Source organism: Megascapheus bottae, chromosome 22, assembly GCF_031878675.1.
Source record: "Megascapheus bottae isolate mThoBot1 chromosome 22, mThoBot2.hap1, whole genome shotgun sequence".
Taxonomy (NCBI): Eukaryota; Metazoa; Chordata; class Mammalia; order Rodentia; family Geomyidae; genus Megascapheus; species Megascapheus bottae.
In genome coordinates this window covers 5,472,305-5,493,533 of record NC_143530.1, presented here as the reverse complement: position 1 = coordinate 5,493,533, position 21,229 = coordinate 5,472,305, and the positions used below count along the sequence as shown (strand labels likewise).

Genomic DNA, 21,229 nt, shown 5'->3' with positions numbered 1-21,229 from the left:
CCTGCTCCAGACTGGACTCATATCATGATCTTCTTACCTCTGCTTCCTGAGTAGCTAGGAACTATGCTCTGGATCAGTGTAGATTGGAGTAAAATATTTATTAAAATATGCTTATTGAAATCACATTCACCTTCTCTCTGGTCCAAATGAAGATGTAGGCAGTCCTGGGTATGTGGATACATATAACTCAGTAATTTTGTATATGACTAGTTTCTGCCAATTCGTTCCACTACCTAACCACCAAAAAAAAATGTGATGCAAGGCCAAAGGAATGAATGGAACACAAAATAAAATAGATTCTCCGCCTAATTCTGATGTTTGTCCCACTGTGTATGTTCTAAGGGACCAAGATTCAGGACTGATGATGAGGACCAAATCCAAACTGCAATCTCTCCATTCTCCCTGAAGAGCTTTATGGGGTACCAACTCTATGGTGGCTGAAGAAAATGACAGGCTGAGCCTGGAACAAGATGAAGGTTAAAGGCCAGAGAGAGGCCGGGAGGGGGGGGGGGAGAGGTCTGGAGAGAAATCGCTTTTGAAAAAGGAAAGGCAATATTATTAATATGATTATTTGTTATTAGGATAAATATACACTATCATGCCTGTCTGTCAATGGTCACTTCATATTATCTAACAATGCACTGCTGAGATGAAAAGACATTTCAGAATTAAGTACCCCAAACAGTCTTCTTTCTGTAACTCTTGCTCCTGTTAAAGTAGTGAATGAGTATATCATACCCTCACAGTGCCCAACTATGGCTATTTATGTCAAATAAACAGACAGGAGAGACAGCTAGGGACAAAATTCAATTGGCTTGGCCTATTTGCTTTGAAAGACTGTCCAGTGGATAGACACTAAAACTCAGCACCCATCAGAGCCCTTCCCATCCTACCACTTTCTCTGCTGACAGCTTCTCCCTGGGGTGGCCTCTGTGTGCAGAGCTGCCTAAATGGGTTGTGTCAAGAGTCTGCTTCAGGACAAGATGGTGAGTTGTCTGAAGGTCACCTTGAACAGGCTGTAAAGATTAGGAGTGGGCTTCTGGGAACAACGCGGGCTCACACTGGTGAAAAGCCTTCTGGGATCAATGAATTCTCCCTTCCTGCCTTGGGAAGGCCCGTTTAGGTCACTTTTCAAAAGGGCTCTTTCCTCACCAGTTCTATGTTTTACGCACCCTCTGAGGACAGCTGCAGAGAGAAGCCCCTCATTCTGCCTCTTCCAAGCCCTCTCAGGTTTAGAAACGTCCCAGCTTCCTGAGGGAAATATTCACAACATCGCCTTCGCCTGTGGGCCTCTGAGACCTGCCTCGATCAGTGGTCACTTTGCGTCTCCTTTTGAGATCCCTGGAGGCAGGTTTGCATGCGTTGATGTTTCTAGGGGAAGGGTCTGTGCTGTGTGGGCCTCTGGGAGCAGGGAGCCTCATCCGGGGGCTTCTCCGGTCCAAGGGGGCCTCCACCATGGAGGACCTGATGGTGGGAGGTGAGGGATTCTCTCCCAAGTGTTCACTGGCAGAGGAGTTGATGACTTGTTCATTGTACTTAGTTTCCTCTGCTCAGGTCCCCATGCTCAGGACTGGTGAGCTTTTCAGGAGGTGGAACTCAAAAGAGAATGAGGAAGAAAAGAAATATTAGCTCAAAGAAAATGGTTGCCTTTTTAAGAAAAAATTCATCTGGCATTTGCATCCGGCGATAGGAAAATTAACTCAGGTGAGTGCACAGTTTTCTTCAAGTTCAAGCCACATGGTTTCTCAGTCAGAAAGGTTTATGGACTTTCTTTGTAAGGTGCTCCAAGATCATGCTAACCTTCTAAACATAACCGTGCTCCACCAACAGCTTCCTGAGAACTCCAGTCCCTGACCTGCATTGAAGGGCAACTTCTGCAAAGACTGGGAAGATAACTTTCCTTTTTGGCCAATTGTTGGTGTTTTTGCTCGAAGACTGGTAGTTACAGTACCCGTCCAAGGATTTAGCTCATGAAACAAAAGAGCAGTCTCAAAGTTTACTAGGGGATCTCCAGCTCCTGACAGGACTGCTTTATCTTCACCCTTCCCTCCTCCACATCCATCCCTCTGGTTCACGCCTCTCTCTTTCTCATTCACCGAAAGCTGCCCCCTAAGAGGCACCATCAAACTCTGATACTTGGTCTCCAATGAGCAACTACTCCTACTCAGATTTGCAGACCCCATGGCTGTAGACCACACGGGCCTTTTGGCATCGACATGGCTCCTCATCCCTCCCCATCTCATTCACCCCAGTTTGGAATTACCTGCCAAGTGCCTCCTTGGCAAGCAAGACCAAGGACAACGTGAAAACCAGAGCCAGTTGCATAAACCACATTGCACCATTTCCAGCATCATATCGAATTAATAATGTGTATGAAGTGACTTTGTCATCTGGCTTTCATGCCACGGGCTAGGAGTATCAAAAGTTGTAAGGGACTGCAGGACCAAGGCTTTATAAGTTACCCAAAGCCAACCCCAGCTGGGGCAAACCCAGCTACTGCTTCTCCTAAGAAGGTATGGATCTTTCTCTAATGATAACTAATGTGACATTTGTCATTGGCCTTATGGTTACTGAAAGAGAAGGGTGGTATTTCATGTTAATAAAGGATGAGGAGGTTGTTTGGTGTTGGCAGAACAAGGGGTCAGTGGCAGTCCCATGTGTGTGCTCTCTTGCTGACCTCCAGATACACAGACCCCCCAACCAGGCTGGCAGGGGAGAGGGTGGCTTGCTTTATCCTCTCGATTGGCCAAATTCTTGAAATGAGGAGGCAGGGATGGGGCTGTCTTCTGTAAAGGTGGCAGGCTGGGAGTTATGGGGATGCCAGCGAGATGTGGCCTGATTCAAAACCAAAACACGAGTTTTCTGAGGTGATGAGGAAGAGGAATCTGTAAAGTTGAAGGCCTTCGGGAGACCTGGAGCTTTTTCTGCAGCACGGGTGGGCCATGTGGCAGAGCTCAGGACCGGCTGAGGCGCTTGGCCACGTCTGCGTAGGCCAGCTCGATCTCGCTGTCTGCTGCACAGGTGTTGGTGAACTCATCCCGGGCGTAGGCATTTTTGAGGTATCGCCATAGGCCTGTCATCTCAGCCGGAAGGTCGTAGTTGCGGTATTTCTTGGCCACGATCTAGGAAAGGCATAGCTTGTGAGTCAGTAACTAGTGCACAAGAAGATAATAACAAATCGGAGTGCCATTAAAAATGGCACTGCCACTACACTGAACAAAAAAAAAGGAGAGGAGGAAGAAGAAAAGAATGAGTTATATAAAGCAGATCCTTTATGTCAGGGGGAAAAGGAAAAGGACTTGTTTAGAGTATTCTACATACATATGTGAAAATGGAACGTGAAGTTGGTTGAAACTGGTCTAGGAAGAGGGGAGGGGAAGGTGAGGAAGGGGAAGAAGAATGTGAGTCTGATCAAGTTATATCCCCTGCATATAGGGACACGTCAAAATGAAATCCCTTGGGACACGTAGTGGAGGCTAATAAGAAAAATGTGAGGGAAAATGCTAAGGTGAGGAAAATGCCGAGTTCTGTGAAACCTTTCAAGACGGACTAACTATAGAATGTCCCGTGAAACATGCAGGGGCCATGTGGAAATCACTAGAAGCAAGCACACCAGCTAACTTCTTGGAGGCTTGATTAATTCGTGTCTGGAATGGAATCCATCATCCGGGAGTACATGAGTTCACATACACAAGATACGTAGAGGAATATGTGCTCAGTACGTGCAACTCATTATGACACGTTCGGTCTTGCCATTCCTGAACGTCTAGGCATTTCCGTCCACATCCTTCATGGACAGCGGTCAGATGGACTCAGCCAGTGCAGCAGAACAGATGCGACCCCTCCACGTGCCACGACCTTGAGTCTCCTCACCAGGCTGTGTGCTCAAAAACCTTGCTCAGGCCTTCCTGCTCTGGTGAAAATGCCTAAGTGTTGAAAATAGAAGCAAGGGCCACTGTTTTCACAGCGCCCCGGAACCTGCAAGATAACCAGTCCTGCCTCCAGTCTTGGCAGAGAACAGAGAGCCGCAAGTTAACAGAAGCCCTGCCTCCTGCCTCCCTGGGGCTTCTCTTTGGGAGACATGACCTGATCCTGGGTCCTAGGAACCTCCTGCTCAGGGAGCCCCTGCTCAGCTGTTCTAGACACCTTGTCTTTTTTTTTGGCCCCACTGCTGGTGCTTAGCAGAATCGCCAGAAGGCTGCACATAGGAAAACAAGGTCCTCTTACGTGAAATGCGCCTTCTCCCATACACCCTAGGCTCATGCGGGATGCCAGGCACCTGCGCATGTTTCCTACCCAATCTGCTATTTCCAGACACAAGGCCTGCCTGCCAGTACAGCCCCATCATGCCTGCACCCCTCCAACAATTACAATCATGACATTGACTGATTAGGGAAACAACCGCAGCAAATGTTGGTCCTCGCTGTGCGCCATTCCAGCTATGGCTTCAAATAGTGCTTCATACACATTGTCAGCTACTCAAAGGAAAGGGTCTTTTATATTTCCATTTTACATATCCCTAAATAAGCAGAGTTTCAATAAGCAGTTGGATTTCATCTTAATTATCTCCAGTTATCTCCATATCAGATGAGGTGTGTCTAGTGTCGTAGGGAATAAAAGTCACTTTTTTGTGTGTGTGGTAGGAGGGAATGGTGCACGCTGAGACAAGCACTTTACCAGCGAACCACATCCTCAGCTCAAATCATTTCATTTTAAGGGCGGAAGCTCCTTAGCAGAGGACCAACTGAAGCCAAGGGAAGACAAAGTGATTTATACCATGTTGCCTGGAGCACTGCGAAACTGATGCCTATTGAAACATCATGAATATTTATCACAGCCCTTACTTTCCAGACCGCAGAGCTTTCCACCTTGACACTTTGCCCTATGGAAATGACAAGGAAATGAGCCATCCCTGGGCCCTTCAGGTGCCAGCCATCTATCTGGTATTGCCACTGGGAAGCAGAGAAGAAGAGGCTCTGTGGTGGTTTGACCGGGGGGAGGCTGAAGTACCTGAGTTGGGCTCAAAGGCCCTGTCCTTTTGTCTTGTTCTTCTCCCTCAGGAGCAGAGAGCCCCTCGCCTGGACAGCTGTAGTGCTTACCTGTATGAAGACCGGACCCCACCTGTGTGAAGGGTTGGGTGGGGGAGTCTGCAGTCTCTAAAATCCCATCATCTATCTCAGAGTTGGGCTTTGGAACAAGACAGTGTCAGACCCCAGGGCTGAGAGAATCACCTTACAAATTAACTTGAGGCTCCAGGCCCATTTATCTGGCTAAATAATGATTTAGGATCTCCCAGCATTGTCCCGTGATCTGACCCCTAGTCCCTGTGCAAGAGGGTCCCTCGGCTCCACTATCATGCTTTTGGCATGGTTCTCATGTTTCTGCACATGAATGAACTTGCTTGCCTTTTCCCTTAACCAGCACATGGCAGAGACCCTTCGCCTGTGTTCATACTCACCCCGTTTCCTTCCTTTTGAACTCTGCATGTCTCTCATCTCTGGGTAGGCTCATGAATCTTGTTAGAGGGAAGTGACTACAGAGTGAGCCTGCAAGTCCAGAAGAGGAGTGGGGAGCCACGGGGGAAGCCCCTCCCACTCGGATCTTTCAGAGCTGCTGAAGCAGGTTTGCTATTCCATCTACACAGCTAATACCCACTCTGCTCGGAAAGGCCAGCACACACACACACACACACACACACACACACACCCCACACCACCACCAGCAGCAGCTCAGTTGGTCCTGGCCCTGAGCCCCCGCCTCTGAGCCATGCAGCCCTTCCTTCCTTGGTTCTTCAGGACAGAATACATCTTTTACTAAATTCTCTAAATTACAACAAGCGGCATAGGATGGCCACCAAAGAAACCATCTACAATGCCCCATCCAGCCTTGAGGTGGCCAATGAACAAAAGTGATGATTTCATGAGGTCATGGGTGTCAACACTCACGACCACTCCCCTCTGTTCGCAGCCCGACGTGGGACACCTGAGTTGGCCCCGTGCCCTGGCACACACACAGATCCATGCCAGAATGGTCGTCTTACTAACCAGAGTGAATGAAAAGTACAAAGTGGAGAAATATAAGGACTAAGGCTTGGAAATAGCTGGAAGACTACCAATGAAATTAAATGGATCTATATTTGTCTTTCCTCTATGGCTCTCTCCTCCTGTTCGTCTCAGCAGCAGCTCATGGCCATTGTGTGCTATGCCCAGGTCCCCTTGCAGCCCGGAAATACCTGTAGACACCTTTTCCCCTGAGCCCCACTCACTCCAGGCCCTGCTGGCTGAGCTGACGCTTACTCCCAGGTTGGCGTGACTTGCAGAGATGAGACAGAAGGGAGCCAGGCAACGGGAGGTCAAACCTGGCTTTCTATGGGCACTGAGCCAGGACCACTCAGCAGCCATGGATGGAGATGGGCCTGAAAGGAAGCCAGGCGAGAACAAGACAAGCAGGGCAAGGACATGCACGTGCATGCACGTGCGCGCGCGCACACACACACACACACACACACACACACACACACACACACACGGCGGCTCTGACGTCCACAGGAACTTCCATGCTCATGTTCTGAATTTGCTGTTTCATATGAAAACAGTTAACTCCCACAGCCCAGATTAGGTTTTGGCATCTGAGGCCAAACTGGAGGTCTGACTTGGCTCTCCCTTCACTTGTTCTGCACTGCGAAGCTTTGCCAGGGCCCTGGGTCTGATAAGCCAGATCAGCATAAATCCAAGGAGACAGGAGTGGGGCCCAGCCTTTGTTCCTGATCAGACCAACTCCCCCTCTGAGCAAAGGAGCCACTGAACTTCCTCCAAGGACAGGAGATGAACTTAGTCATCCAGGACTTGAAGGAGCTGAAGCAATGAGGAGAGATACACAGGACCCAGGACAGTCATTGGTCTGCTCCTTCAGCAAAGCTTTCCTAAGTGGCTCATCACTATGTTAGAGTACGAGAGAAGGAAGAAAGAAAAAGAAAGAGGAAAGGAAGGAGATTCATTCATATTCTTCTGCATGGAGGAAATGAATCCCGAAACAATGCCCTAGCTCATCCTGTCATTTGGTGGCAGACAGAGAGGTCGGGAGGCCTGAGCTTTCCTTTACCTTACTCCAATGGCAGGACTCAGAAGACTTATCTATAGCAGGTGATGTGGCTGCTGCCTCAGAAAAAGGAGAAAGAGCCAGGAGTTCGGCCTAGTGGTAGAGTGCTTGCCTTGCACGCAAGATCTGGGTTCGATTCCTCGGTAACACATACATAGAAAAAGCTGGAAATGGTGCTGTGGCTCAATTGGCAGAGTTCTAGCCTTGAGAAAGTCCAAGGACAGTGCTCAGGACCTGAGTTCAAAGCCCCAGGACTTGCAAAAAGAAAAGAAAAGAAAGAAAAAGGAGAAAGAATATTACATGCTTGGGGAGGGGTGGGAGAGCATGAAGTAATTAATAATTTCCAGGTGACACAACTTGGCTGGACCTACGAGGGGCCCCTGTCTTGAGGTGCATTATACCTTCTCACCCCTAAGCACTTGGTTCCTTCCATAGTTCCTCTGCTAATCCTAGGTACACCCAGCTGGGAAGTCCAGCAGAGGCTGGTGTGTGGTGTGATTTGAGAAAGGCCAGCCAGCATGTCCATCCAGCACTCAAACTTCAGCCCAAAACAGGCCTATCCACCCTGCTGGGAAAGAACTGGATTGATTCTTCTCCATGCCGGGCAGAAATAAATCAAGTGTCATAAAGACAGATCAAATAATCCATGGACAAGTACTTATTTAAAGGCCGTCATGCCCCCATCATGTTTACTCTCCCAGCAACTCTTGGGATAATCCATCCATGCCTATCTACCTAATAAACGAGTACTGAGCTCTCAGAGGACACCTGGCAAGCCATGAGAGCTACCTTAGTCCTCATTCCTCTGACTTCAGAGCCCGGGGACTCTGGACCACCAGGAGGTGCTGCCCTCGACTCCTCACTGGGCCAGCCTGAGCGGAGGCGGTGTCCAGATGCCCTGACCTACCTTGACCACATGGAGCTTGGGCAGCAGATTACAGTCAGCCAGCGTCAGCTCATCTCCATCCAGAAACTTGCGCTGGGACCTCTTGTCATCATCCCCATACGTGTTGGCATCGATCTCCTCAGGCAGGGGCGTGTTCAGGTAGTCATCCAGTTTCTTCAGGGCCTTGGTCAGCCCTCGCTCAAGGGCTGGAAAGGAAGAGCAAAAGAAGGGTCTTTTTTTTGCCAGTCTTGGGCTTGAGCTCAGGGCCTGAGCATTGTCCTTGGACTTTCTCAAGGCTAGAGCTCTACCACTTGAGCCACAGCATCACTTCCAGCTTTTTGTTTCTTCTATGTATGTGGTAGCAAGGAATCGAACCCCGGTCTTCACGCATGCTAGGCAAGTACTCTACCACTAGGCTAAACTCCCAGCCCCAAGAAGGGTCTTAAAGTCAATTATCTTGTCTCTTCTGGTATCTTAATTTTAGCTCACCCTGAATCTGGGCCTCTTATCACCCAGCCCACCATCCACACACCACAGAATAGCTGGGGCCTTGATATAATACAAAGCATTCAGTGGCAAGAAGAAGTAAAAACCCTAACCAGAGGATGGCCACTTAGCTCATCCTTCTTATTCTATACCTCTATGTAAACATAGAAATAGAGCAGCTAGGATGTATTCCAAAGTTGTCACACTGCCTATCTCCAGAAGGTACGAGAATACCAGTCAACTTCTATTGACTTGTTTGGCTTATCTATATATTTTGTTACTGTTCCACAATAAACCTACAGGCTCATTTTGCAGAAAGAATGGGCTACTGAGGTAAGCAAGCAAAAAGCACATGGCCGTCCCAGGATAGAGCTGTGACCAGATTGTGGTGGTTGTTCTATGACCATGAACAATGGCTATCCCCTCTGGGAAGGTGTAGGGGACAAAACCGTGAAGAGACACAGCCAAGGAATGGGCTCCCCTCTGCCTGGGTGGTGCTTCTTTTAGGGGGCGCAGCTGGTACCACAGAGGCGTGTTACATTTGAACGTAGGACAAGTGCCCACAGCCCAGAGCGGTCCCTACGACCCAGCTCTGGGCAGGCACCAGAATCCTGCTAGCAACGTGCAATTCCATTTGTGTGGAAACCATCCAAGAAGCAGTGCAAACAATGAGCAACCCAAGGGCAATGACATGGCAGGAGATTGTACAGCCACGTCCCGAGAATCATTCGAGATACTTGCAGGGCACTTCTACCAACAATCTCCTGGTGATGAGATACAGCGACTTTGGAACTGTGCACCCCAGCCAGAAGTCAGGGATCAGAAAAGGTTGGGCTTGGTTCCTGCCTCATGCCCAAGGCCCTTCTTCCAGACTCTGTTTTAGATTGGGCCGTGGAGATCATGGGAGTTGGTCTTGAGGCTCGTGGCCTTTGGGCAAAGCAGATGAGAGGTTTTTGTCTTCTTGTTCACCATTTCCCAGCCGTGCCTTCTCTTAGGCCCTCCTCACATAACCCACTTTTGAGTTTTGTCTTTTCACAGAAAGCTTTTTTGGTTGTTGTTGTTCAAGACAATGGAATGACACTCACCCAAGATAAATCAGTGAAGTGCTTACTGGAATGTTTGAAAACTGGCTGAAGTTTGAGTATATTTCTCAACACTTCATTCTCCCTGGTGTGGCATTTGAACTTGAGCTTCATCATCTGCTTTGTGTTTCCAGTTTGGGAGAATAGAATGAGAAGGGCTGGGAAAAATGCTTGCATTCCCCTTAGCAATTGTCTAGACTGTGCTGGGATTATCAGACCACTGAAGGGCCATAGCAGAGGGTGAGTAGTACCAGACAATACTCATTATGCCTTTCTTCTTTCCCAAGCACTTGGGATCTGTAACAGGCTTCTTTGCCTACTCAAATTCCTCTACCACTTCCAGTGAAGGGGACCGAGGTAGAATCCTGATGATAATGGAAAATGCAAAGGACATATACAGTTGCTGTCAAAATGAGACCCCTCTGGCCACTACCAAGACATCTTTGAAGGGAAAAGATTCCTGGCAAGTCCTCATTCCAGTGACCCTTTGGCAATCTCAGCAGGCCACAGCACAAGGACATACCAGAGTCACCAGTCCTGGAATCATCAGGACATTTGGTGACACAGCTTGGAATCAGGATTGGAAAGCTAGTTCTGGTTCAATCTCAGCCTCTTTTTCCTCATCCCTGAGATGGAAGGGATGGTTTGGAAGTGGTGACGGTAGCTCTACTCACAACTTCTGCCCAATGTGTGACACACAGGTCTCTGACGCCAGGTCCATCGTTGGCCTTTGTGTAACTCATGCTCAGGAAGGTAAAGACTGGAGTTGGTGATATTCAGGATGGGGAGGAGAGACGGTTGGGTAGCAGGGATGGGGTCGTGTGGCCCTGAGTTCTGAGTTAGGCTTTTCATGCAGTTAGACTTGCTATGATGCTGCAGGACCTTTTTCTTTAGGGTGCTCGACCTGCCTGGGCCTTTCTCAAGGTTCACTGGTTGTACTTAGTGCATTGGCTTTAGATCTCACGAAGCCTCTGTCTCTGGTCCTGGAACTTTGGTGTGGTTTGAGATCTTTTCTTCAATACAACTAAACTCTATTTGTGCATCAGTAATGAAACAGAGCGTCCCCAGCTCACATGTAGAGGAAGAACTCAGACAATGGAGAAGCAGGCGCATCATCGGGAATCTACACAGCAAAGGGCCTCCTTAGGCTTGGTGGCATTTGTGGAGGACATGAAATGATTCCTACCAAGCCTTCTGCTCCGGTGAGACAAGGGAGTCAGCGAGGAGAGGAGGTACATCCCTCAGTGCTCACCTGTGAAAGCCTCCCCCAAAGATGACCTCAGAGTAACTGCAGCAACCTCAAATGACAGCATGAGCCGGGGCCGGCGGCACCCAGAGATACAGGACCCTGAACTTGATGAATGCCCAGACTTTTAACTGCTTTCTTCCCCTCTCCACCTCTGCTCCCCATCAAGATTTATTCTGTACCACACACAAGCACACTGGGTAAATTATGTGAGGAGGAAACAAGGGGAATAGTTCATAAATATTCTCAGCCATATGCAAACAATCTCAAATTTATTTCTCTCTCATTCTCTCTCTCTTTTTTTTTAAGGAGGAAAAAAAAATCCACCCATTCCCTGATCACTTCCAGATTCATTGAGGTTGATATTACATAAGACCTAATATTGTTTTCTCGTCATAGAGAAATAATGACTTGGAAACAGCAATGTGAGTTAAGAAAATAATATAGTCTTACCAGAGCATGGAGGCTGAAGAGGGCAGGAGAGCCAAGACTGTAACCCAGCCTCCAGCTGGTTCTTACAAGCATGGCTCCGCCCTGGTTTGTGTGCAGCCAGGAGACTTAGGAGCACAAGGCCCCACATTCCAGGAAGGCTGGAAGTCCATGTGTACAGCAGCCGACGCCCAAGTCTTCATACACCCAGGAACAGAGGGTGTCAGATATATTTTGCCTGCTACATGCATTTGCAGGAAATCAGAATGAAGGCTGGACTTCTGACCAAGGTCTTCAGCCTGGATGGGTGTGTCTGTCCACTTCCTCGTGAAAAGGTTTGATTCCTGAACGCGTGCCCCAGGCTGTACTTCCCGCCCCTTCTCTATTTCTTTCATCCCTCTACCCCCAACACTAGCAAGAAAATAACACATTTCCAAGGGTACATAAGGAAACAAAAAGCAGGTAAAGGAACTGAATCATAGAAGGACCCAGAGTTGTATCCATTCGTGCGAGCACACACACAGCTGGTTCTTTCAGTGTTCAAGTTACCCCAGGAGGTGAATGGAAAGTCCCCCCAGTTTAGTCATCAACAGCTCTGGTCTTCAAGCCACCTTGCTCTGACTGGTGGAAAAGCCATTCTAACTCAGTCTCTGCTGGGTTCTACCTCCATCTAGAGTGATTTAACCATGGTTCCCACCAGGGAGTTCTGCCTCTTCTGCATGAAAGTGCTGCTTCTCAGACAGTCTGCCTGGCTCTTGCGCCTAGGGCATCAGCAGAGCTGGGGCTGGGAGAAGGCTTCCAGGACCTTGGGGCGTGGGGAGCAGAGAGTTCTGGAATCTGTGGCACCTGAGGCAGTGGGAGACAATACAGGACCTGTATTCTTTCCAGAACAACCATGAGGCTGTTGACTCTCATTTCCCTGGGGAAAACGAAAGAGGAGTCGCCCCTCATGCTCTACCTTCTAGCCCAGTTTGATAAGGTACTTACATTCTGCTAAGGAGAGCTGCCTGTGTGTATGTATGTATGTATGTGTGTAGGTGTGTGCATACGTATGTGTTTGTATGTCTGTTGAACCCGGCCTCACACAAATGCTAGGCAACTATGCTACCACTTGAGCCACACACTCCTTCAGGCTTGTCTTTATTTTGCTTTGAGACAGGAGCCCATTGGCCCAGCTGCCTTTGAACCTGAGACTCTATAGTCCTCAAATGTGAGTTCTTCCTGCCTGTACCTCCCAGGTAGCCTGGATTCAAGGCATGTATGCACACACCCAGTCCATCATGGTTGGTTTGGGGCCTCGAGTTCTTGTGCTTTCAGTGGACACGATCAGGTTCAGGAGTTTTCTCTGACCAGAGAGCGTGAGCAGGGCCTCCATGCCCTTTCCCAGAAGCAAATGTGAGGTCTGCCTGAGCTGAGGAGATGAGGGGAAACGGAGAGACGAAGCTGCTCTGGGCCACACACCCGGGCATGGACTTTCTCAGGAATAAGGGAGGCTTGGTAATAAGAATGAAGAGGTAGAGAACAGGCCAGGGTTGGGCCCAGGAGGCCTCAGCCTTGATTCTGCCATCTTGTCCACGTGTCTGAGGAAGACCGAGATGCCAGAAGGGAGTTTCAGGGCATGGTAGAGGAATGTGATTAGAGGAGGAGCCACACATGGAAGCCTGCAGATTTGGCAGTGTCCGACACAGAGTAGGACATAATGAACTTGACTTTTATTCTTTCTAGGATGATGGGTGTAGACCTTAACTGGATAGGAGGATGGAGGGAGGGACCCTGGGTGAAAGCTGAGAAAGGCAGGGATCAGCTCAAGGCAGAAGTTCAGTGTTAAAAGGGAAGTTGGAGAGCCAGGCACAGTAGCTCACGCCTGTAATCCTATCCACTCAAGAGGTTGAGATCTGAGGACAGCAGTTCAAAGCCAGCCCAGGCACTAAAGACCAAGAGACTCATCTCCAATGAACCAGTAGAAAAACAGGAAGTGGCACTGAGGCCCCAGGGTGGTAGCCTTGAGCTGAAGAGCTCAGGCACAGCGCCCAGACCCAGAGTCCAAGCCCCTTGATGAACAGGAAAAAAGGGGGAGGGAGGGAAGTTGGACACAGTGGAACTTTCTAGATCTGAAGGGGGTCCTGGAAAGACAGAAGGAGGACGCTCCTGTACTTCCCAGTGGGCCTGGGATCACTTTTTGACTTCAGGGTCGTTCTTTCTGGGCTACAGGCGTGTGTCTAGTACTCTGATCGTTTGGTGAACCCACAACCACCTACAGCCTCACAAACAAGCCCACAGCCAGAGACGGAGGGCGTTGGTTGTTAGATTGGGCTTCGCTATGGGAGGCAACTTCCTGAGTCTCTTCTTCCAGGAACTGTAGGAAAACAGGAAAGACAGACAGACCGCATCTACAAGGCAGCAGATACAGCAGCATCTCCAGCAGTGTTTCTGCTGTGCCCACCAGAGGCCAGCAGACCCAGTTCACACCTCGTGGGTTATGCCAGTGTTATTCATTCCAGGAAAGATTTCAGCCTTGGATGGAAGCAAGAATGAAGTAACCAGCCCCATAGTTCTTTCCAACAACAGGCCAAGATTTCAGTCTTTCCTTCCTAAGTGGAATGGGAAACAGCATTGTCGAGTGCCTCCCAAACCCTTTTTGGTGGATAAAAATCATGGAGTAGAGGGGATTTAAACTCTTCCTTAAGAAAGAGACACATTCCCTCCTAGAGCTTCTTCCCCAATCCTTAAAGGGAATCCTTATGAAAGAACCCTGCCCTTTTTATTTAGCTCCACAAATCACTACATGTTGCCTGGATTTGGAAGTGGAATCTCAAACAACAACATGCACATTTTATAGGACTGGAAAAGTACAGCCTTTTAACTATTGAATTTTCTTTAAAAAAAAAAAAGGAAAAAAGAAAAAAGAAAGAAAAGCTCATTTGGATGGCATGGTAAAGAATCGAGGGCAACTGCAGCCTGCCTTTCATAGAACACGTTTTTAAAGTGTGAAGGGAGGTATGGATAATAGACATTTCAGATCCAGATAATTGTCTAAATCTAAAAGCCACAGTAAATTTGAAAAGAAAGATTATCATAGGTCTTCAAATTTAGGTTTTCGTTTCATTTGTGTACACAATCTGTACCATGTAAGCTTCCCACATGTTTGTTTATCAACGGGGGAGAGGAGGGAGTAGATGTAGGAAGAGAGGAGGGGAGTGCAAGACAGTGAGCTCAGACTGACTGGTTCTAATTAGGGAGCAGAGGCCCTGACTCCAGGCATAGGATGGTGGCACCCTCTTCTGGCAATATAAAAGGCAAACACTTCTGCAACCCCTACAAGGAACTGTATGTGTGTTTTCTATTAGGGCTTTCCAGAAACTCATAAATGGTTGTAAAACCATTGTGCTAATAGAAAGAACGACATAAATGCTGACTGAAGCTATTAATGCTGGTTGTAGTTTATGTAGCAGACTGAATCAGACTGAAATCTGTGAGATGTTTACGGTTCCTATGTAGCAGGTTATTTTTTAATTTTAGGTATCAATTTGATTGAATGTGAGCGTTGGAGATGATCTCCTCAGGAATACTCTAACTCTTCTCAGACATCTACCTCAGTGGATACACAGGGATATTTCTCATCTCACCAGGCTGTGACCACCTTCTCTGTAGCTGCATCCACAGATGGCTGCATCCTTCACATGAGAGCCAGTTGCAAATTAACACTGCCCCAGTGCTCTGACAGTGCTAAGTTTAAATCATCAGGTTGTGGTAACAGCCTGAACTTTCTCTTGCAGTTGCTCCTCTTCTGCTTGGCCAATAGGCATCAAGTCAGGGTCTACTGGGGTACAGGGGGGGATTTTGCTCCCCCTTCATTTCTCCGGAATTGTGGGGTCAGGATTTGGTGGTGACACTGGGTTTGGGGAGATTTAGGAAGCACACATGGAAGTCATTCGATGGGAATCCATTGGCTTATGAACTGATTTGATCACAGTTTCATGAGTGATCTACTCTTGTTTAACAGGCCAGTCCCATGTGTATTTTAAATAACGGCTGCTAGAAATCCTGAAACATGGAGTCAGGAGCACAAACTGTGGCTGCAACCCCGCCTGTGCTGCATGCTAGCTTGGGTGGGCTGCTTAAGCCCTGATGCCTCCGTTTCCCATGAGGAATAACTGCGGAATCATTTGAACTTGTGACTACAGAGGAGGGCTTAGAACAGTGCCCAGCAGGAAGTTAATCAAGTCGCACATTCAGAGGACGAAGTCGCAGATGTATGAGAATCAAAACAAAACAAAAACGAACAAAATAAAACCAATTTTAAGCCAATAAATTGTTAGTTGCAAGGGGAAAAAGTAGCTTTTGCTCTGGTCCTGCTTGGAAAATTTTGCATTTGGACAGTTTTAGTTTGCCCTTTCCTCCTGACTCTCGCCTTCCTCCTACCAGCTGTAAGATGGGTTGGGGTGGAGGGCTGACAAACACCTCTGAAATACTCCACAACAAATTGTACCCAGACTTCTGGTCCCCACCTTGCTCAGGACAGTTTCCTAGGTGACCTCACAGACTGGGGTTGGGGACAGAGGTTTAGGATGCACAGCTCTCACTACATGAGTCTTCCTAAGCGTGAAATGAGACTGGCAGACTAAGCAGAAGTTTTGTACTTGCTTCTTAAAATCTAGCCAGGTGACAGGGACTTATACCTGTCATTTTAGCCACTTGTGAGGCTGAGATGTGAGATTTCCAGTTTGAAACCAGCCCAGGCATGAGATTTTCATAACCAATTAACCACCAAAAGCTGGAAGTAGAGTTGTGGTTCAAATGGTAGAGCACCAGCCTTGAGTGGAAAAGGTAAGAGTTCAAGTCCCAGTAACACACACACACACACACACACACACACACACACACACACACACATCTAGAGAGGCACAACTTAGATTCTGATATTCCTAATAGAAAATTTGCAAGTGTGTCTTTCTTGAGGTGGCTACATGGAATATTTTCACCATAGGGGGAAAATTACTTTAACTTGAAAGGGAATTATATGCAAGAATCTATTCTCTTTCTTTGTCACTCACTAAAAAGAGAACTGAGACTTTCTTTTTCAGGGGAGCAGTGTGTACAGTGACATATACTCCTCTTCCAATCTCCAGAACTTTCAAGGGAGAAGGTCAAATGACCACATCCTGACTAATGAGATGCAAGTCGATACTTATTAATGACTTTCTAAGAAAAATAGGACAGCTGGCAGTGCCTAACAGACGCCCCGCCTGGAAGTGAAGCGATTACCTGTGACATAAGGACAAAAGCCACACATTGGTGATGTACAAATAGGAACTCTGATGTCCTGCTCCTACCTGGAGCTCTCTTCTCTCTGGACTTCTCCTTAGGTGAGAAAAGCAAACTCCTATCAATATGCAAACATTTATCAAGAATGCCCAGAGCAGGGCTTGGCCCATGGTAAAATTCCTCACCGGCTGTGCTAAGTCAAATAAACATTTGCTTTAGCTGCCATAATCAGGTTTCTATGACACATAGCCAAACACTCCTTCAGCTGATACACACACACCAGTATTTCATGATTCCACTTTCATTCTAGCGCCTTCCACCACAGCAGCTGCTGTACAATATCTGCACACTTCCCTGCTCTGTGCATGACGGTGGCGAGGGAGCAGTTATTACCCCCAGGATGTTTGAAGATTTTGCTACAATTCACATCTCACTGTTTTCAGCCCCAACTTTTCCCAACGTGGAGAAAATCATTCTAGGTGTTAACTAGCCAGAGCCATTCTCCAGGAAGGAGCAATAGAAACCCGGGAGAGTCTTTCCTCAGAACTGCCAGGATCACAGAAAGCCAGTGGCCAGTGGGTAGCTACATCATATAAACTAGCCATGGCACCCTGGACCAGCATGCGCTCCAGAAACTCAGGCCTTCCCGCTTAGCACTGCCATGGCCTAAACACTGGAGTCCCTGACAGAGGAACCCTGAGTCTCAAATTAGGTTTGGTCCCTAATGTAACTTTGCACATGACCATTATTTTCCTCCTTCAAATTAATTGTCCTATGAACTGTTCGCTTCAGGAAGTGGGTGATAGCCTTTGCAGGTTCAAAGGAAGATCAGAATACAAAGCGCGCGCGCGCACACGTGTGTGTGTGTGTGTGTGTGTGTGTGTGTGTGTGTGTGTGTGTGCAGGAGGGGTGAAGATGGAAATATGTTTACCTCCCCCATGTAATAGTTGTGTTCTGCACGGAGATAAGAAGCGTCCATTACACAGCGGAGGGGCTGGCAGGCCGAGGAGGAAGATCACTGAGCTCGTGTACAAATCACTTCTTTAAGGCTCCTTTATTCCCTAGGCCTTGATCTGCGGCCAGGCCAGGCCAGCAGATCTCATTCTGGTCAGACAGCGGGAAATTCCAGCACATGGAATGGTGTTGGTGGTCTCTGCTCGGCTGCAGTCTGGGAGCCCACCCAGAACTACCCCACTAATGAATGTGCCCACCCACGTAGCGTCCCCCCCCGCCTGCCTGCTACCCCATAGACTCCCCCCCAACACCTACCACCCTCCTAACAACTGCCCAAGGATTCATTCATTTCAGGCGCAAACTTTGTTAAATTGTAAATTGCAGCATCCGCCTCGATGGTGAACCAAATCAAAGCCCCTCCAGAGAAATCCCCAGGGCAGCTCCTGGGAGGTGTGAGAGGAAGTGCTGGGCTCCATTCCCTCCTGCAAGACCCTCCACGGGGGGGAAAAGAGCATGTGTGACCTCGCTGAGCCTGCCAAACCTTGGAGGTGAGGCCCGCCCCTCCTGCTTGTTGGTTTTAACTTGCAAGAACGCTAATCAAAGCACAACTTCAACTCAACCAAGCCATCAACAAACAAACAAAATGCCCAGGGTTGGCAAATGGCACACCGGGTAGCCAAGGGATGGCGGCCTGAAGAGCTTCCCTTTCCAGGGCAGGCAGTCATTGGGGAAGTGGAGGCAATGCAACCTCCCACGGTGCCCTCCCTGGTGGTCCGTCTGACCGTCTGGATGCCCAGGGGTAAAAGCCCACTGGTGGGGCTGGCTCCGTCTTCCTTCAGGGAGGAAGGCAGTGGGCCTGCGTGGAGATACACTGTCCTGTGAAGGGAGGGCCTACCAGCCCCGGGACCTTGCTTCTGAATTGCAGGTCTTGTTCTTCCTGGGTTTTAATGAGGGCTTTGCTTTCTCATCACATCTTGGAAAGGCAGGAGGCTGAGTGGAGAGGCAGGGGGTTGAGTGAGTGGGGGGGAGGTTGAGTGGGGAGGCAGGGGGCTGAGTGGGGAGGCAGGGGGCTGAGTGAGTGGGGGGGGTTGAGTGGGATGATTGCGGGGTGGGGCTGAGTGGGGGCTGTGAGTAGCCTCTGAGAATTGCCAAGGTCTCCGGGCGCTAGGCGGGCTGAGGAAGGCAGGAAAACATGGCACTAAACTCCTTGGAAGAATAAATACACATCGTTTTTGTTTTTTTTTTTCAAGGTGGCGAGCTCACCACATCCTGGGGATCTGGGACACATAAAATAAAAAACACCTCCTCTCCCCGACCCCTACCTTCCTCCCACCTCGTCCCCAGCAGCAGTTGGCTTTTGTGATGCTCTGGGGAAGGCCTGGACCCTTTTTGATTGTAAGGGGGCTCGTTAGTTAGTCCTCGGTTAACAGCCCTCCTAGGCTTCTCAGGTCCTCCAAACACAGGCCTATTTTAGTCAAGGAAGTTCATGAGTGTGTGGATGAAGGGAAGGCCTTGCTGTGGGAGGGCAAAGGGCAAAGGGGCAACGGGCACATTCTGCCTCCGGGTAGCTGGCGACTGTTGCAGAGTCTCCCATCCTGGTGGACGTGCTCTTCCCCGCGTATGGGGTACAGAAAATGGAAGGTGGCTTCCTACCCCTGAAGGGCCCCTGGTCTTCCACAGAGATGCACAGCAAAAGCTTCCTCACAGCACAGTCCCTTTCTGAAGATGCGGTGAAACCCCAGCGTCCTCAAGGACGGCAAAGGTATTTAGGCTTCCTGCACTCCGCCAGCAGAGGGCAGCAGGACACCCCGCATCTGGCTGGGCACGCTGAGTAGGGGCACCCAGGGCAAGAGGGCAGACACACAAGGTCACTGGAGAAAATTAGCAACAGCCACCGAAGCTAGTAGATGCCAATAGCTGATAGATGCCAGCTCGGACTGCAAGGCAGGACCTGAGTGCTTCGTAGGCATACCTGGCTTTAACTGACATGGCAACACTGCCCGTCCCAGGGCTGTCAGAGACAAAGACAAGAAATTACAGGCCCACTGCCGACCGCAAGCTACCTTCACAGCTAAGGATTTTTTAGTTATTGTTTGTCTGATTTTTTTTTTTTTACATTTTTGGACAGTTGGGGGCAAAAAAAAAAAACCTCAAGAGAAGAAGGATGATGCTTTGTGACATACGAAGATGATGCCGAGTTGATGTTTTGGCACCCTCAGATGAAGTTTCAGTAGCTTTCAGTTGTCCCTCTTCCCTGATCAACTCTGGGTCTGCTTTAGGGCTCCAACAGCAGACCCAAGCAGAGGGCACACGGCTCAGCATGTCTAGGCCACACAATATCGAATACCCTTCCAGGGGAAAGTCAACAGCCCCCGCCCTAAGTGGTACGTGATTCCCATGTCCAGGGCAGAGGGGAGAGTTGACCCTTGCCTGTTCCAGAGAGACCCCTTCTGAAGTTGAGCGATCTCCTTCGTTTCTACCAGGGTAACTCAAGGTCGTGCAGAAGGAAGGGGACCTGAGGTCTGAAAAGGACCACCGCCAGAATTGCAGCCACGATTCATGGCATCGAGGCTTCCTGCGCTCCACAACTTGTCATCTTTAAAAGTGATCAAAATATTAGACTTTAAGCGAAGGCACCGGTAGTGTTCCTTTTCTCTTAGGGGTAAAGCATCCCACAGTAGACGCCTGCTGGCTTGCCTTTAGCACTTCCGTAGATCTGCTTCTTCTTTTGTCCCTTCCTTGGGTGGGTGGGCCTCGTGCTTTCTGGCTGGCTGTCCATTCTACACATTTAATTGGAACCACAACACTATGAAATTCTTAATACTGGGTGGAACTCTATAAGACTTAGAGCTCTACACCCAAGGAAGATGCTCCATTGGTCCATGGATTTGACTAATTTCTGACTTTGTCTGAGTTTTCCTGAAAGGCAGGAGCGATGTGCATGCTGGGAAGGGGTGTTCTGGGTCCTGGGAATGGGTGGGGCAGCCCTGGCACTGCAGGTGTGGTCCAGCCACTGCTGGCCAGGGCAGGACCTGGGTGAGCTGCTGTGAACACAGAGCACGGACCACCTGGCAGGGGAAGGAGACAGGAGCCTTTTGAAGGTAGGGGCCTGGATGGAGAAAGAGACAGCGAAGGAGCAAGAACACAGAGGCAGCTGGTTGGCATGCACAGGCTTCCATGCAGGCTTTGATAGGCAAAAGAGAGGCACAAGGTGACAGAGATGGGTGCGGCAATATAATGCCAATAGGCTCCATCCAGCACATCTCTACAGAGTGGGAAGGCCCACGAGTGACAGGACAGGCAACGAGGCCTCCACATGAGGGCATCTTCTCCCTGTGTTCTGCACCTCTGATCAGGAAAACAGAGCCCTGCATACTGACAGGCCTCCAGCATGAATGGCTTCTCTGAAAGGCCCCAAGGGGTGAGCAGGGCTGGGTACAGGTTGGAGAGGCGGAAGAATCGGAAGGTTTAACCCCACCAAGTGCTTGGTATTGGTGGGAAGGAGGGTTGAACACACTTCCTGAGCTTCCTGAGACCGTACTAGCTTCGTATCGCTTTATTCTTTTCAGTGAAAGCAGACATTGGATTTTTCGATGTGGAAAACAGTGTGTTCATGGTTCTTGTGAACTGTGGGAACTCAGCAGGAAGGGCCTCTGCACCCTAAACTCATCACTCTTCGTCCAACACTCTGCAGGCACCAAAGAGGGCTTTTGAGGACATCATTCAGAAGGTTAGAAGCACTTTGCAAGGCCAAGTCTTTTGAAAGGAACACGTTAGGACAGC

The 21,229-nt window shown here is 49.0% G+C and overlaps 1 protein-coding gene across 4 annotated transcripts in view; it reads right to left on the bottom strand.

Moving 5' to 3' along the window:
- Positions 1-507: 507 nt before the first annotated feature.
- Clic5 (CLIC family member 5) overlaps positions 508-21,229 on the bottom strand; it is a 110,390-nt gene continuing 89,668 nt past the window's right edge. For all 4 annotated transcript variants that reach the window (XM_090355541.1, XM_090355543.1, XM_090355542.1 and 1 more), the window contains 2 exons: positions 8,006-8,190; positions 508-3,122 (listed from right to left, as the gene is read on the bottom strand). In XM_090355541.1, coding sequence (XP_090211667.1) covers positions 2,955-3,122; positions 8,006-8,190 — 353 coding nt within the window. In that variant the 3' untranslated portion in view covers positions 508-2,954. The remainder of the gene's footprint in view (positions 3,123-8,005; positions 8,191-21,229) is intronic.